Source organism: Mobula birostris, chromosome 2 (genome assembly GCF_030028105.1).
Source record: "Mobula birostris isolate sMobBir1 chromosome 2, sMobBir1.hap1, whole genome shotgun sequence".
NCBI classification, from domain to species: Eukaryota; Metazoa; Chordata; class Chondrichthyes; order Myliobatiformes; family Myliobatidae; genus Mobula; species Mobula birostris.
In genome coordinates this window covers 3,374,197-3,392,610 of record NC_092371.1, presented here as the reverse complement: position 1 = coordinate 3,392,610, position 18,414 = coordinate 3,374,197, and the positions used below count along the sequence as shown (strand labels likewise).

Below are 18,414 nucleotides of genomic sequence, written 5' to 3'. Positions count from 1 at the left end.
GTACAATGTCCATCTCCCTCTGTTCTCTGCACGTTCCATGGTGCTGTACAATAGCCATCTCCCTCTGTTCTCTGCACGTTCCATGGTGCTGTACAATGTCCATCTCCCTCTGTTCTCTGCATGTTCCATGGTGCTGTGCAATGTCCATCTCCCTCTGTTCTCTGCACGTTCCACGGTGCTGTACAATGCCCATCTCCCTCTGTTCTCTGCACGTTCACATGGTGCTGTACAATGTCCATCTCCCTCTGTTCTCTGCACGTTCACATGGTGCTGTACAATGTCCATCTCCCTCTGTTCTCTGCACGTTCCATGGTGCTGTACAATAGCCATCTCCCTCTGTTCTCTGCACGTTCCATGGTGCTGTACAATGTCCATCTCCCTCTGTTCTCTGCACGTTCACATGGTGCTGTACAATGTCCATCTCCCTCTGTTCTCTGCACGTTCCATGGTGCTGTACAATGTCCATCTCCCTCTGTTCTCTGCACGTTCACATGGTGCTGTACAATGTCCATCTCCCTCTGTTCTCTGCACGTTCCATGGTGCTGTACAATGTCCATCTCCCTCTGTTCTCTGCACGTTCACATGGTGCTGTACAATAGCCATCTCCCTCTGTTCTCTGCACGTTCCATGCTGCTGTACAATGTCCATCTCCCTCTGTTCTCTGCACGTTCACATGGTGCTGTACAATGTCCATCTCCCTCTGTTCTCTGCATGTTCACATGGTGCTGTACAATGTCCATCTCCCTCTGTTCTCTGCACGTTCCATGGTGCTGTACAATGTCCATCTCCCTCTGTTCTCTGCACGTTCCATGGTGCTGTACAATGTCCATCTCCCTCTGTTCTCTGCACATTCCATGGTGCTGTACAATGTCCATCTCCCTCTGTTCTCTGCACGTTCACATGGTGCTGTACAATGTCCATCTCCCTCTGTTCTCTGCACGTTCCACGGTGCTGTACAATGTCCATCTCCCTCTGTTCTCTGCACGTTCCATGGTGCTGTACAATGTCCATCTCCCTCTGTTCTCTGCACGTTCACATGGTGCTGTACAATGTCCATCTCCCTCTGTTCTCTGCATGTTCCATGGTGCTGTGCAATGTCCATCTCCCTCTGTTCTCTGCACGTTCCACGGTGCTGTACAATGTCCATCTCCCTCTGTTCTCTGCACGTTCACATGGTGCTGTACAATGTCCATCTCCCTCTGTTCTCTGCACGTTCACATGGTGCTGTACAATGTCCATCTCCCTCTGTTCTCTGCACGTTCCATGGTGCTGTACAATAGCCATCTCCCTCTGTTCTCTGCACGTTCCATGGTGCTGTACAATGTCCATCTCCCTCTGTTCTCTGCATGTTCCATGGTGCTGTGCAATGTCCATCTCCCTCTGTTCTCTGCACGTTCCACGGTGCTGTACAATGTCCATCTCCCTCTGTTCTCTGCACGTTCACATGGTGCTGTACAATGTCCATCTCCCTCTGTTCTCTGCACGTTCACATGGTGCTGTACAATGTCCATCTCCCTCTGTTCTCTGCACGTTCCATGGTGCTGTACAATAGCCATCTCCCTCTGTTCTCTGCACGTTCCACGGTGCTGTACAATGTCCATCTCCCTCTGTTCTCTGCACGTTCACATGGTGCTGTACAATGTCCATCTCCCTCTGTTCTCTGCACGTTCCATGGTGCTGTACAATGTCCATCTCCCTCTGTTCTCTGCACGTTCACATGGTGCTGTACAATGTCCATCTCCCTCTGTTCTCTGCACGTTCCATGGTGCTGTACAATGTCCATCTCCCTCTGTTCTCTGCACGTTCACATGGTGCTGTACAATAGCCATCTCCCTCTGTTCTCTGCACGTTCCATGCTGCTGTACAATGTCCATCTCCCTCTGTTCTCTGCACGTTCACATGGTGCTGTACAATGTCCATCTCCCTCTGTTCTCTGCACGTTCACATGGTGCTGTACAATGTCCATCTCCCTCTGTTCTCTGCACGTTCCATGGTGCTGTACAATGTCCACCTCCCTCTGTTCTCTGCACGTTCACATGGTGCTGTACAATGTCCATCTCCCTCTGTTCTCTGCACGTTCCATGGTGCTGTACAATGTCCATCTCCCTCTGTTCTCTGCACGTTCACATGGTGCTGTACAATGTCCATCTCCCTCTGTTCTCTGCACGTTCCATGGTGCTATGCAATGTCCATCTCCCTCTGTTCTCTGCACGTTCCATGGTGCTGTACAATGTCCATCTCCCTCTGTTCTCTGCACGTTCCATGGTGCTGTACAATGTCCATCTCCCTCTGTTCTCTGCACGTTCACATGGTGCTGTACAATGTCCATCTCCCTCTGTTCTCTGCACGTTCACATGGTGCTGTACAATGTCCATCTCCCTCTGTTCTCTGCACGTTCCATGGTGCTGTACAATGTCCATCTCCCTCTGTTCTCTGCACGTTCCATGGTGCTGTACAATGTCCATCTCCCTCTGTTCTCTGCACGTTCACATGGTGCTGTACAATGTCCATCTCCCTCTGTTCTCTGCACGTTCCACGGTGCTGTACAATGTCCATCTCCCTCTGTTCTCTGCACGTTCACATGGTGCTGTACAATGTCCATCTCCCTCTGTTCTCTGCACGTTCCATGGTGCTGTATAATGTCCATCTCCCTCTGTTCTCTGCACGTTCACATGGTGCTGTACAATGTCCATCTCCCTCTGTTCTCTGCACGTTCCATGGTGCTGTACAATGTCCATCTCCCTCTGTTCTCTGCACGTTCACATGGTGCTGTACAATGTCCATCTCCCTCTGTTCTCTGCACGTTCCATGGTGCTGTACAATGTCCATCTCCCTCTGTTCTCTGCACGTTCCATGGTGCTGTACAATGTCCATCTCCCTCTGTTCTCTGCACGTTCACATGGTGCTGTACAATGTCCATCTCCCTCTGTTCTCTGCACGTTCACATGGTGCTGTACAATGTCCATCTCCCTCTGTTCTCTGCACGTTCCATGGTGCTGTACAATAGCCATCTCCCTCTGTTCTCTGCACGTTCACATGGTGCTGTACAATGTCCATCTCCCTCTGTTCTCTGCACGTTCCATGGTGCTGTACAATGTCCATCTCCCTCTGTTCTCTGCACGTTCACATGGTGCTGTACAATGTCCATCTCCCTCTGTTCTCTGCACGTTCCATGGTGCTGTACAATGTCCACCTCCCTCTGTTCTCTGCACGTTCACATGGTGCTGTACAATGTCCATCTCCCTCTGTTCTCTGCACGTTCCATGGTGCTGTGCAATGTCCATCTCCCTCTGTTCTCTGCACGTTCCATGGTGCTGTACAATGTCCATCTCCCTCTGTTCTCTGCACGTTCCATGGTGCTGTACAATGTCCATCTCCCTCTGTTCTCTGCACGTTCACATGGTGCTGTACAATGTCCATCTCCCTCTGTTCTCTGCACGTTCCATGGTGCTGTACAATGTCCATCTCCCTCTGTTCTCTGCACGTTCCATGGTGCTGTACAATGTCCATCTCCCTCTGTTCTCTGCACGTTCCACGATGCCGTACAATGTCCATCTCCCTCTGTTCTCTGCACGTTCACATGGTGCTGTACAATGTCCACCTCCCTCTGTTGTCTGCACGTTCCATGGTGCTGTACAATGTCCATCTCCCTCTGTTCTCTGCACGTTCACATGGTGCTGTACAATGTCCATCTCCCTCTGTTCTCTGCACGTTCACATGCCTTTTAAGCGGCTCTATTGTATCTGCCTTGGGGGAAAAATTACCCCACGCACCACCTTTGAACACTCCCCCGCACACAGTTAAATATATGCTCTCTGATATTGGACATTTTCACCCTGGGGAACAGATGCTATCCACTATGTCTCTCATAATCTTTCGTCAGCTTCTGCTGCTCCAGAGAGAACAGCCCAGGTTTGTTCAATTCTCCTTGTAGCTCACGCCCTCTAATCCAGGCAGTATCCTGGTGAGTGTCTCCTGCATCTTCTCAAAAGCCCCCTCAAGCTGCCCGCAGGAGGTAAGGCTCAGGGTTAGGGAGCAGCTCTCCCCACGGTCCTGGGTCCCACCTGACCAGATGCAGATTCGTCTCCCACGTGGGGGAGATTTGGGACGACCTGTGTGAAGGGAAGTGGGAGGACAGAAGCCAGTTGCTGCCTTGTGGGGGGGGCGGGATGTGGGGGATGCATCGAGACGTGTGGCCTCATATCTTCTCCGGCCTCCCGTCAGATCAGCCGGGGAATAATTCCAGTAAGATCACCCCAGCTCCTTCAGCAGATGGACTGTCACTTGGGGCCACGATCAGCATTGTGATCCTGCTAGCCGTGGTTGTCTTCCTGCTCTCCTTCTTCATCTGCCTGAGACACAAGTACGGAGGGAAAGCCACCAGACTGCCTCCAGTGACCTACACAGCAGCCATGGGGATGAGCAACGGAGAGTACGTTGTACCAGGTGAATGCGCAACACGCGCGGCAGGGCAGAGTGGGGAGTGTGGCTTCAATAACACACACTAACCTAGTGAATCATCCTCCAGACACACATAGTGCCCTGGTTCATACTCTTACTGTTATGCTGTATGTACCTCATTTTGGGCAGTTCTGTAAGAGCAGTCTGTTTTCAGCTTGTTTGGGTTATTGTCGAAGATGAGAGATGAGAAATGTGTGCCATCCAATTAGGATGGTCGGATAAAGGGGAGGTCCCTCTGGTGAGGGACACTAAGATTGGGCTTGGGGCTTTTGTTCGAGAGGAGATGGAGAGAGAAGGCGCAGGGGAGAACCAGTCGTAGCGCGTGATCCAGTGGGAGACCTGTTTGTTCAAGATGGATTACGAGCGACGTTCGTATGGTGGTGTGTGCTTTCACGTTGACCGAGGGCCCAGTGTGTGAGTGACAGAGCAGTTCAAAATGAGCTCCAACTTGTGCACTTTTGACTGTTTAATTAGAATGGGCCCTTTTCTTTTTGTTATGCCTTACTAACCCTTTAGTTAAGATTCATACATATAATTCCGTTAATCGTATGCAGTGTGCTGTCTGTTGTTTCGTGGCGTTAATTTGTAACAGGGTAGCGAATGACACAGCGTCCACACAAACCAGGGTTTGGGTGGGATCGAGTGCGCTTTAATCTCATGGGTTTGGTGGGGCCGCAGGTTGTCTTTTCTACACTTACAGACAAGGAAACGGGGTGTCTCACACAAATCCCCAGGGTCAGACACAGAGTGAAGCTCCCTCTATACCATCCCATCACACACTCCCGGGGTCAGACACAGAGTGAAACTCCCTCTACACCGTCCCATCACACACTCCCGGGGTCAGACACAGAGTGAAACTCCCTCTGTACCGTCCCATCACACACTCCTGGGGTCAGACACAGAGTGAAGCTCCCTCTACACTGTCCCATCACACACTCCCAGGGTCAGACACAGAGTGAAGCTCCCTCCGCACTGTCCCATCACACACTCCCGGAGTCAGACACAGAGTGAAGCTCCCTCTACACCGTCCCATCACACACTCCCGGCGTCAGACACAGAGTGAAGCTCCCTCCACACCCTCCCATCGCATACTCCCGGGGTCAGACACAGAGTGAAGCTCCCTCCACACCCTCCCATCGCACACTCCCGGGGTCAGACACAGAGTGAAGCTCCCTCCACACCGTCCCATCACACAAAACCCCAGGGTCAGTCACAGTGAAGTTCTCTCTACACCATCCCATCGTATGCTCCCCGGGTCAGACACAAGAGCTGCAACACTTGGGAGGCATTAGCAGGGGACTGGAAAGGTCAGTGGGGGTTAGCAAGATGGAGGTGGGGTTTAACCACTCTCCTGGGGTTGTCTGGAGATGGGACACATCAATGACAAGGGAGCATCACCCATCGCAGAGGTTGAGAAATTTGTGGATATCCGGAGAGTTTCGATAAGGTCCCGGGTGTGAGGGCCATATGGAGGGCTAATGTCGATGGGACTGGGTTGCAACATACTGACAAGGACAGAAAACAGTCCAGTTGGTGACGTGGTCACCCTTGGGATCTGCGTTGGGACTATCAACATCGATAATATGGCTGAGGGGGAACTATATGTAACGTCTTTCCCAGAGCCTGGGCTCTGGGGCGGGGAGAAGGTGTCCACTGGGGAGGATGCAAAGATATCCAAAGTGAGTTAACATCAGAGTTAAGGTTGATTTTATTGCCAAATGCACAGGTCCATTGACATAGAGGTCCAAAGCAAAAGTTGTTTGCAGCACATAGCACATTGATTGGGTAGGCAGCGTTCACAAGAAAAACATATTTTAAACATAAAATATACAGAAATCTCCAAGCGAGAACAAAGAAAACAAAGCCAGTTTCATTGCCAAGTGTTGCTGTACTGCGGTGACTCAAGAACCGAACGGTTGAAGAGAAGTAGCTGTTCCTGAACCTGGTGGGGTGGGGCCTGAGGCCTCTGTACCTCCCGCCCAGTGGTAGCTGTGAGGAGGTGACATGGCCCAGATGGAGGGGTCTTTGTAGGTGGACTTTGCCTCCTCGAGATAGCGCCTCTTGTAGGGATCTTGGGGCTCCAATCCCGTAGCTTCCTGAAAGTGGCTGTACAAGCTCACCGGGTGGTAAAGGAGGAATGTGGCGTTGTTTGCCGTTACTAGTCAAGGAACTGAGTTCAAGAGTTAAGGAGTAATGTTGCAGTTTTATGAAACTCTGGTTGCATTGCATGTGGAGAATTGCACTGAGTTCTGGTTGCCCCATTAGAGGAAGGATGGGAAAGCTCTGGAACAGGAGCTTCACCAGGATGCTGCCTGGATTAGAGGGCGTGAGCTATACGGAGAGGTGGGACAGACTGTGACTGTTTCCCCTGGAGTAGTGCAGGCTGAGAGGAGACCTGACAGATGTGTATAAAATCATGAGAGGCACACATAGACTAGTGAGTCAGTCTATGTTCCATGGTAGGAATGTAAGGTACCAGAGTAGGTGAGAGGCAGAAGGCTTAAGAGAAATGTGTGGGGCAAGTTTCTTGTTAAACAGAGTGGTGGGTGGCTGGAATGTGTGGCTAAGTTGTTAGAGGGGCAGATAGAGGCAAGCAAGAGTCTCTTAGATAGATACATAGGTGTAGGGAATGGGACATTGTGTAGCTAGAAAGGGTCAGTTTAGTTAGAACTGGCACATGTAAGGGCTGGAGGGCCTGTTTTGTGGTGTGCTGTGCTTTGCCCCGATCTAAATGAACATTGTTCCCCTCTCTCCTTAGACGTGCCACAAAGTAACGTCCACTACTACGCCAACCCCAGCTACCACACCCTGCCACAGCGACCACCCTGCCAACCACCCCTCCCTGAGCTACCCGGCAACAGGAACAGCACCAAGGTAAGGCCTCCCTCATTGGCTGGGCCGGGCCAGTGGGAGTGAGCAGCAAACCAGAGTCACTGTGTTCTGATTAGATGGTCCATGGGCATGAGCCGCGCTGGTCAGTTGCTGGTCCGTTGGTCAGTTGCCACACACAGAGAGCAGAGCGGGGAATTCTACATTCAGAGACAAGACCAAATCCCAGTTGAGCTGAACTGACCAAAACTCAGTCAATACACCCTATCGACTCCTGGGGCTCTGGCTTCCACAGCGCCCATTCGCGGCTGGTCAGGACCCCTCGTTCCGAGGGCCAGTCAAAGTAAATTTATTATCAAAGTACTTGTATGTCACTACATATAAACAAAGACTGACATTTAACCAATGTGTAAAAGGACAAACTGTGTAAATTAATAATAATAATATTGAGAACATGAGTTGTCGAGTGCTTGAAAGTGAGTCCATAAGTTGTGGAGTCAGTTCAGTGTTGAGGTGAGTGACGTTGTCCATGTTGTTTCAGGAGCCTGATGGTTGTATGGTAAAACCTGGTGGTGTGGGAGCTCCTTCCCGATGACAGCAGTGGCCTGGGTGGTAGGGGTTTTGATGATGGATGCCGTGTTCTTGAGGAAGCGCTCCTTGTATATGAGCTGAACAGTTTCTCAGTTCCTGGGCACTGGTATTTCCAACAAATCATGGCACTGTCTGCTGTGCCTTTATAGAAGTTAGGTTATGAAGATACGCAGTCCTCTTTTATTGTCATTTAGTAATGCATGCATTAAGAAATGATACATTATTTCCTCCGGTGTGATATCACAAAACACAGGACAAACCAAGACTGAAAAAACTGACAAAACCACAGAATTATAACATATAGTTACAACAGTGCAACAATACCATACCATAAGAAGTCCGTGAGCACAGTAAAGTTCAAAGTTTCTCGAATGTCCCACATCTCACACAGACGGGAGAAGGAAGAAAAACTCTCCCTGCCATGCCAACCACAGTCCGACTCTGAGTCATCCGAAAACTTTGAGCTCTGACCAGCTCTCCGACACCAAGTACTGAGCGGTATCTCTGCCGAATGATTCGACCTCCTTTTCGGTCGCCAAAAGCAGGCAAGGCCGGGGACTTTGAGGCCTACCCTCCGAAAGATTCCGGACCACACAGTAACAACAGCAGCGGACGGGCGTTTCAGAAATGTCTCCAGATGTTCCTCTGTGCTTTCACGTCCGTTCTCCATCAAATCAGAATTGTCCACAGCCCCTATTTAACAGATACGACATCATTTTTCACCGGAGGGCTGTGCACGCGTGGCACTCCACCATCTTCTCCTCCCGCCGAATTTATTAAAGTTTATTAAAGTTTTAAATGAAGTGCTGCATCTACGCAAATTTCTAAGAAAGTAGAAAGTCTAAGATTAAAGTCTTGCCTTCTTTGTGATGGCATGTATGTGCTGGTCCCAGGACAGATCTTCTGATATGATAACACCAAGGAATATAAAAGTACTGACCCTCTCCAACTTCGATCCCCAAATGAGGACTGGCTCATGGAGCTCCAGTTTCCTCATCTTTAGAAGTCAGCTCTGGTTTGGCTGATGTGGAGTGAGAGGTTGTTGTTGTGGCACCACCCAGCCAGATTTTCAGCCTTCCTCCTATATGCTGATTCATTGCCACCTTTGATTCAGCCAACAACAGTGACGACATCAGCAAACTTAAATACGGCTTTGGAGCTGGCTTAGTCACACCTTCGCGGACATAAAGCAAATCGAGCCGCTGGAGCGACAGTGCTGATGCTGATTGCGAAGATGTTGCTTCCATTTCATACTAACTGGTGCCTGTCACTGAGAAATTCAAGGATCCAATTGCACAGGCAGTTATCGAGGCCCAGGTCTTGGAGCTTAGTGATGAGTTTCGAGGGGATGATGGTATTGAATGCTGAGCTGTAGTCAATGAAGAGCATCCTGATGTATGCATCTTCATTGTCCAGTTGTTCCAGACCTGACTGAAGAGCCAATGAAATGACTTTGACCTGCTGTGATGGAAGGCAGATTGAAACAGACCCAGGCCACTCCAGGAGTTGATATGCTTCATGACCAATCTCTCAGAGCACTTCATCACCGTCGACGTAAGTGCTCCTATGAGTCAAGTTACTATTTCATTCTGGGTACTGGTATGATTGAAGCCTGTTGCTCCTGAAGGATGCTTTCACATTGGCCTCAGAGACTCAAATCACAGGGTCATCATGGGCTGTGGGAATTACTGAGGGTGCCTCCATGGTCAGTCAAAGTGAGCATAGAAGGCATTGAGCACATCTGGGAGCAAAACTTGTCATTTATGTTACTTGGTTTTACTTTGTAGGGGGTGATGGCATTCACAACTGTTAAACATCCTTCAAGCTCAGTGCAGAATTGCCACTTTGCATGTGAGATGACGTTTGGAGGTTACACCAGGACCTCTTGTAATTTCCTCAATTGTCAGACCTGAATGCCGTCAATCTAGACTGTGAATGCAGGTCTTCGGGTTGGGGAAGACGGAATGATTTTGTGGTGACACACTCGTGCACAAGTGCACTTATTCATTCAGGTCCTCGGAGTCCTTCAACACTGTCCAGTCCACTGACTCAAAGAAGTCCCATAGCTGTTCCCCTGCCTCCCAGGACACATCTTTGTTGTCCTTACCTCAGGCACAAACTCTTGATGGTAGCATAACAGTGGTCAAGTGTGTTGGGTCCTCTGGTGCTGCAGCTGACGAAAGCTGGCAAAGATTTCTTTAAGGCAGCCTGATTAATTCCTTCAGCAAAGGATGGGAAAGGCGTCAGGCTAAGCCATTTCTTGTTTATTAACCAACGGTTTCAGTGAAGTGCTTTGGGAGGGGAAAAGGGTCTGGCTGTTCCTGAGGCATAGACCTGGGACCTCCCCCACCCCCCCCACTGAAGAGTGGGAGAGATTGGGACTAACACTTATGGTCGCTGTGCTCTTTCACCAGAACTCTGTGTCCTTGGTATGACCCACCCACTCACTGTCCTCTCTGCTCCGCACCCCCCAACAGAAGACCGACAACCTGTTCTGGAGCAAGAAGAACCTGGAGGTGGAGAGTCCTGGGCTGCTGCTGGACTGTAATGCCACCTTGCCCGCTGACTGGAAGCACAGCGCCAAGCACAAGGAGCTGGGTAAGGCCGCGACACTCAGTGAAATCCCCGTGCTGAGTCTACGTCCAGCATCCTTACCTGTCTGCGGCCAAGCACGCACGCCACTGACCCACAGAGGTTCTGCCTGCCAGTCTGTGCTGAGGGTGGGATGTGGGTTCTGTGGGTCTGTGCCCTCAAGGAGAACGTAATTGGCGTGGGCCAATGCTCCTTGTTCTGGTCTGAGCAGAGTCGAATACCCACCCCTCCCAATTTCTGCCTTCTCCCCCCTCTCTCCCACATCCCCCCTCCCACCAGTACAAACCCTCTGTCTCTCCATAACCTGTCCCTCTAAATTCCTACTCTGCCCTCCACTATTTCCCTCTTTCCCCACTCTCCTGCTCGCTACATGCACAGTGCCAAAGATGGGAACTGGACCAGTGTTCCTGGAGCTGGGGTGGTGTGGTAGGCAGCCTCTGAGCCAGTGGGATGTTTAGTCTGCAAGTGCTGGGTCGATGGACAATATCCCTGTGTTAAACTTTGTAGGGAAGTTAGAGTTGAAGCTCAGAGATGCAAGAGTGTAATTACAGACTGTTTTCTCCCTCCCCAAACCCCTCAATCCCATGACACTCTCTACCCATGTTCTCTGCTCCTCTATCTGCTTCCTTGCTGAGTTCATTCCCTCTCCTGTCCCCTCCTCTCTACACCACTGTCAACACCCATTCCATCTGCCCTCTCTTCCGTCTCCCGACTTCCTTCTCCCGCCCTCTGCCCCCATCCCATATCTCTGTATTCTGTCCACAGGCATGTGTCCAATGGACAGAAGTTATAGTTGCAGCAACAATCTCCCCAAGTACAGCAACACAGGTAGTGACATTCCCCTGCACCCCCCTCGTGACTTCCTTCACCATCCCACCGGTTCAGCATCCCTCTCAACACTGTCCCCTCCCCACTCCCCCCTCCCCCCACCAGCATGGTCCCCCTCCACTTCCCTACCTCCCCTCAGTTCGGTCCCCACCTCCTGCCCCCCCCCAGCACTCTTGCCCTTCCTCCCAGCCCTTTCCTGGACTCGCCCCTCTCTCCTCGTCCCGTCCCACTCAGGTACCGCCAGTCCCCCCCAGCCGCCGGGTGTTGGTGACCCTGCCCTCTACCCCCAGTACTCCCGGCTTCCGGGTCCGACGCCGGCTCCAACGAGGGGTCGCTGAGCAGCGGGGAGAACGTCTACGCCACCATCCAGGACCTGCCGTCCCTGGAGGGCAGATTCCCCGAGAGCAGCTACGTGGAGATGGGGTCACGGGGCGGACACGAAGAGACCCACGCCAGCAACGCAAGGGAGAAGGCCAACACAGGTGAGGGGAGCAGAGAGGTGTGGGAGGGAGTGAGCGGAGCTGGTGGAGAGTGAGAGGCGAGGGGAGGGGAGGGGAGGGGGATGGTGTCGGGATGGAGGGGAAGGGAAGAGAGTGGGAAGTGGGGAGGAGGAAGGGGAGGGGAAAAAGAGGGAGTGGAACAAGAAGGAAGGGGAAAGAGGAGGGAGACGGGCAGGAAATAGGGAAATGTGATGGAGCGCGGGGGGGGCGCAGGGGGGTTGGGAGAGAACTGATCTCACCACTGCCTGCACAACTCGAGTGCTCCTTCTCTCCTCGCTCCCTTCACGTTACTGCACCCCTCTTTCTCTCCTTTCCATTCCCTCACATCCTTCCCATCCTTCTCCCCCATCCCACCACCCCATTCCCATCCCCTCCCATTCCTCTCCCTTCTCCCCCAGTATAACCCCTTTCTCCTCTACAACCCCCTTCTCCACTTCCCCCTTATAGCACCTACCCTACTCCCACCTTCTCCTCTTCTAACCTCTCCTGCCACTATCCTTCATTCTCTCCCCTTCACCCGCTCCCCGTCCCCCTCCCCCTCCCCACCCGTCCCAACCACTTCTTGCCTCCCTTTCTACACCCTTCACCCCATCCCAACCAGCTCCTCTCCGCTTCCCTCTCTAACCCCTTCCCCTGCTCCTCTCCCTCCTCCCGTTTCCCCTCCCTTCTCCTTCACCTCCCCCTCTCCTCCTCACCCTCCCCCACTCACCACCTTCTAATCTCTTCTCCCCTCCCCCTTCTAAGTCTTCACCCGCTCCCCTGGTCCCTCTCCCTTCTCCTTCAACCGTTTTAACCCGTCTCCTAACTATCCTCCCCACCAATCCCTCCCCTTACCCACCAATCCCTCCCTTTCTATCCTTCCTCTCCCCTCCTACCTTCCTGTCTTCCCCTTGTTCCCTCCACTTCACCCACTCCTTCAACTTCTCCCCTTTTAACCTCTTTCCCCTCCCCTTCCCCTCACCCCCTCCCAGTCTCCCTTCTAACCTCTTCTCCCCCCTCCCCCACCTCACCCGTTCCCTCCCTCCCATATCCTGTCCCCTTCTCCCTCCCCTCTTCCTGTCTCCCTATCACCTCTCTATCCCCCACTAATCCCCTTTCTTTCTCCATGTTCCCCCATCTCCCTCTCCCCTGACTTCACCCTACCCCTACCCCTCCACAGGCAGGTGGGATTCGATCAGAAATCTTTCCCTGACCCGTGTTTTTTCTTTCCCCGCCCAGGGCCACCTGTGCGAGGAGAGACCGTTCCGGTATCCCGGGACAACCCCGGCCACTACTCCTGGCCCAGGAACAGCCACATCCCCAGTCACTACGATCTTCCCACCAGCCACCCCCATTGCCCCTCCCTGCAGCAGCAGAGATAGAGTCTGGGAAGGGATGGACTGGGGCAACCCCAGCGGCCTTGCGCTACCTGCCCATTGCCCCTCCAACACGCCACTCGAGTACTGAAACCATCATTAACCAGCCACTGTTCCCTGGATCTGAGGAGCTGCCGACAGACCTATCTTCCCAAAATACCTGCCTCCCACTGGATTTCCCAGCTGGTTACTAAGCTGCCGTCTAATGTCGTAGCAAGGCTGGAATTGTGGAAAATTCCCTCAGGCTGAAGACGGCATTTCCAATCAAAGGAGACCAGGGCAAACGCAGGTCCTAAGGAAATGCAAGACACTGGGAAACGCAGACTGGGGAATGTGGGCCACTGGGTAACACAGGACGGAAGAAAACACAGGCCATTGGGTAATGTGAATGGCAAGCGGGGACAGAGTGCGATTAAAATGCCCCCAGCAAACACACAGACTGTGTTGGGGTGGGGGCGGTGGAGATGACGGAAAACGCAGGCTGCAACACAGACCACGGGGAAACAGCATGTAAATCTGAGCAGGGTTGTTAAATGCGGCCCGAGCACAGATCTTTGATTCCGCACGTGAATTGCAGGTTTATTGTTGGGCGAGGGGTGGGAAGGTACACTTGCTCGGCTCCCGTTGGATAGTATCGTCGCTTTGTGGGAGGGGCGGTGCTGAGGGAGGGAACGTCGCACCGTGAGAGGGGCTGAATTGTCATCTTCTGTGGTGTATTGAATGCTGCATTATTGCCAGTGCTGATGCCATGATTAGCGATTTTCCTTCTGTTACCGCTCCGAGCCCCGACTTGAGTTTGGAACTGTGAAAGTATGTAGCTGAACACTTCCTGCTTCTCGATTCCTGTGTGATGAGGTGTGGTCGGGCCTGCAGGTTCGAACCCAACTCTCACAATAAGGTTTATAAGCACTGACGTATATGACAAAATTACTGAAAATGAATAAATGGTGCGTGGGAAAAAATAGAATAACGAGGTAATGTTCCTGGGTTCATGGACTGTTTGGAAAACTGTTGGGCGAGGGGAAGAATCATTGAGGCTCCTATATCTCCTCCCAAAGTGGGCATGTCCCCAGTGGCTGGGGTTCTCAGTGATGAATACCACCTTCTTCAGAAATCACCTTGACGAAGATGTCAAATTTCCCAGCTGGAAAACAGCTTTGGAAGAGTTTAAAACCATCCTTGCTCCCCTCTTACCCTTTTTTTTCTCCTCACCTGCCCCCCCTTCCCTTTCTCCCGTGGTCCACTGTTCTCTCCTATCAGCTTCCTTCCTCTTCAGCTCTTTGCCTCTTCCACCCGCCACCTCACAGCTTCCCACTAACCGTCCACCGCAAGAGGCTTCTCCCAACACTTCCCAGCTTGGACTCTTCTCTTCCTTTCAAATCCTGATAAAGCCCAAAGCTTCCCCCATTTATTCCCCTCCATAGATGCTGCCCGACCTGCTGCGTTCCTCCAGCATTCTTCAGAACAGAACGACTCTGTCGTATTTATTCCAACCAGGAGAATGGCCGGGAAACGTGGTCCTCCGGCGGGCGGCTCCAGACTGTGGATCCCACCGCCCCAAACTTCGGGTCCAACGACCCCAGACGCCTTAGGACTGTGAAGTATGCAGCCTCTAGCTCCGGGTCCAGCTCGGACTCGGCCTCGGCCGTCACCACGTCCTGTCTGAGCCCCTCCTCGCTGCCACTGGGCCCCCGGACCACCACTCTGCAATGCTGGTCTCTCAGGCTGCCCTGTCATCTCTTAGGTCGTCAGCCCCTCCACCTTCCCTTCCCTTCCCTGAACACCCCAACCCTCCCCTTTCCTCTGATGCCAGTTCTTTTGCCCTCTCTGCTCCCAGCTCTAATGCCTGCTGTATCTTCACCATTGCCTCTGATCTTCCCCTCTCTGAGTCAAACTCAGCAAGGGCCTTACAGTTGTCACCCTTCTCTCATACCTCAGTGAGTCCCACGACACCAAACTCTTCTTCAGTTGCCTCCGTCTCCCAGCCCACTTCTTTGACAAGAATTTCCACCCCGTGCCAATGACCCTTTTTCCTGCCTTCAAACTTCTTCCTCTTCTTGGACACTCCGCTCTGGTTCTCTGCCAGCTCTGCATCCTTTCATCTCAAATTGCCAGTGAGACATCAACCGTCTCGGCTTCAGCACTCCTCTTTCCTCCTCAAACGCACTGCCCTCCACCCTCTTCCCACAGATCCCAACCTTGCCATCAAACCCACAGATAAAGCTGGGTGCTGTTGTAGAGTGGCGGACTGACCTTTTCCTCGCGGAGGCCAGGCAGCAACTCTCAGGCAGCTCCTCATACCTACCCCTCGAAGAGTATCCCACTGCGGACCATCAAAATAAACCTGTCTCTGACACCATCACTAACCTCATCAGCTCCAGAAAGCTTCCATCCATTGCCAACAAACTCATAAATCCCTTACCCTACACTGCTCATTTCTACCTCCTGGCCCACTGGACTCGTGTATGCGTACCTCCGCTCCATTCTTTCCCTCTTGGTTCAATCCCTTCCAACTCGCATCCACAACACTTCTCATGCTCCATCTCCTCAATGACTTTCAATTCCCCAGCCCTGACCATGGATGTCCAGTCCCTATACACTTCCATGCACCATCAAGAAGACCTTAAGGTTCTCCGCTGAATTCTCAACAAAAGGCATCCTGCAAATCACCCCTTCCCTTACCTCAATTCAGGGCCTCAAACAGTCCTTCCAGCTGAGGCAACACTTAACCTGCAAATCAGTCATGGGGGACTGCTTTGTCGAGCACTTCTGTTCCATCCGCCAAGATCGGAATTTCCCGGTGACCAACCATTTTAATTCCTATCCCCATTTGTGCTTTGACATGTCCATCTTTGGCCTCCTCTTCTGCCACAATGAGGCTCCTCTCAAGGAGGAGGAGTGATACCCTATATCTGTTTGGGCAACCTCCAACCTGATCGCATGAACGTTGATTCCTCATTGTTTTCCTCCCTCCCCTTCCCTCTTATTTTCCACTCTAGTCACTTACCTCTTCTCAACTGCCCATCGCTTGCCCCCTGGTGCCTCTCCTCCTTCCCTTTCTCCCATGGTCCACTCTCCTCTATCAGATTCCTTCTTCTTCAGCCCTTTACCTTTTCCATCCACCTGGCTTCATCTATCACTTTCTCACTATCCTCCTTCCTCCCCCCACCCCACCAACCTTTTTTATTCTGGCGTCTCCCCTTCCTTTCCAGTCCTGTAGAAGGGTCATGGCCTGAAACATTGACTGTTTACAAGACCAGATAGACCATAAGACTTAGGAGCAGAATTAGGCCATTTGGCCCATCGAGTTTGCTCCGCCATTCAATCATGGCTGATCCTTCCCCCCCCCCCCCCCAACCCCATTCCTCGGCCTTCTCTCCGTAACCTTTGATTCTACACCCAATCAAGAACCTATCAAGCTCTACCTTAAATATACCCAATGAGCTGGCCTCCACAGCTGCCTGTGGCAACAAATTCCACAAAGTCACCACCCCTTAACTAAAGAAATTTCTCTGCATCTCTGTTTTAAATGGTGCCCCTCTACCCCAACACTGTGCCCTCTTGTCCTAGACACTCCCACCATGGGAACCATCCTTTCTACATCTACTCTGTCCAAGCCTTTCAACATTTGAAAGGTTTCAATGAGATCTAAATTCCAGCAGGTACAGAAGCAGTGCCATCAAACATTCCTCATATGATAAGCCCCCATTCCTGGAATCATCCTTGTGAACAACCCTCAGCATCACATCCTGCTCCTGTACTCGAGACCTCTTGAAATTAATGCCAACATTGCATTTGCCTTCCTCACCACCCTCACAACCTGCAGGTTCACCTAAGTGCCTTTGCATCTCAGATTTTTGTTTGATTTTTCTCCCCATTTAAATGCCCATTTATTTCTACTACCAAAGTGCATGACCATGCATTTTCTAACATTGTATTTCATTTGCCACTTCCTTGCCCATTCTCCTAATCTGTCTAAGTCCTTCTGCAGCCTTCCGGTTTCCTCAACACTACCTGCCCCTCCACTAATCTTCATATCATTTGCAACAAAGCCATCTATTCCATCATCTAAGTCATTTATATACAGCACAAAAACAAGTTTTCTCAACACTGACCCCTGCGGAACACCTCTGGCAGCCAACCAGAAAAGAATCCTTTTATTCCCACGCACTGCCTCCCATCAATCAGCCAATACTCTAATCATGCTAGCAACTTTCCTGTAATACCATGGGCTCTTAACTTGGTAAGCAGTGTCATGTGTGACACCTTGTCAAAGGCCTTCTGAAAATCCAAATATACAAGATCTACTACATCCCCTTTATCTATCCTACTTGCAATTATTTGAGATTACAATAAGTTCGTTAGGCAAGATTTTCCCTTAAGGAAACCATGCTGACTTTGTCCCGCGTTACCAAGTACTCCACAAACTCATCCTTAACAACTGTCTCGAACTACTGAGTTTAACTAGTCTGTGGTTTCCTTTCTGCTGCCTTCCTCCTTTCTTAAATAGTGAAGTGACATTTGCAATTTTTCAGTCATCTGGCATCGTGCCAGAGCCCAAAGATTCTTCAAATGCCACCACAACCTCTATTGCAAGCTCTTTCAGAGCCCTAAGGTGCAGTTCATCTGGTCTGGATAACTTACATACCTTTAGTTCTTTCAGCTTTTTGAGCACCTTCTCCCTTATAATAGCAACTTCACTCACTTTTCTTCCCTCGCACGTTTCAACACCCGGCATGCTGCTAGTGTCTTCCACAGTGAAGGCTGATGCAAAATACTCATCTGCTATCTCCTTGTCCCCTATTATTTCTTCAGCCTCATTTTCTAGAGGTTTTGTATCCACTTTCATCTCTTATTTTTATATTCTTGCAAAATCTTTTTCCATCCACCTTGATATTGTTTGCTAGCTTGTTTTCATAGTTCATATTTTCCCTCCGAATGATTCTTTTAGTTGCTTTCTGTAGGTTTCAAAAATGCTTCCTGACCGTCCACCTTCCTGCTAATTTTTGCTTTGTTGTATACCCTCTCTTTTGCTTTTACTTCCCTTGTCAGTCACAGTTGTACTATTTTGTCATTTGCATTGGAATACATCTATCTTTGATTTTGGAATACATCTATCCTGCACTTCCACATTTTTCCCAGAAGCTCAAGCCATTGCTGCTCTGCTGTCATCCCTGCCAGCAACTCCTCTCTCATACCACTGTATTTCCCTTACTCCAATGAAATACTGCTACGTCAGACTTTACTTTCTCTCTGTC

The 18,414-nt window shown here is 51.1% G+C and overlaps 1 protein-coding gene across 9 annotated transcripts in view; it reads left to right on the top strand.

The window, feature by feature from the left end:
- LOC140211310 (uncharacterized) overlaps positions 1 to 14,126 on the top strand; it is a 68,908-nt gene extending 54,782 nt beyond the window's left edge. For 4 of the 9 annotated variants that reach the window (XM_072281021.1, XM_072281031.1, XM_072281041.1 and 1 more), the window contains 6 exons: positions 4,225 to 4,446; positions 7,220 to 7,335; positions 10,359 to 10,479; positions 11,239 to 11,301; positions 11,592 to 11,783; positions 13,020 to 14,126. In XM_072281021.1, the coding sequence (XP_072137122.1) occupies positions 4,225 to 4,446; positions 7,220 to 7,335; positions 10,359 to 10,479; positions 11,239 to 11,301; positions 11,592 to 11,783; positions 13,020 to 13,162 (857 nt within the window). In that variant the 3' untranslated portion in view covers positions 13,163 to 14,126. Of the gene's footprint in view, positions 1 to 4,224; positions 4,447 to 7,219; positions 7,336 to 10,295; positions 10,480 to 11,238; positions 11,302 to 11,591; positions 11,784 to 13,019 lie in introns of those variants that run through there. The other 5 variants (XM_072281023.1, XM_072281022.1, XM_072281035.1 and 2 more) reach the window with 5 other exon arrangements.
- The last annotated feature ends 4,288 nt before the right edge of the window (positions 14,127 to 18,414 follow it).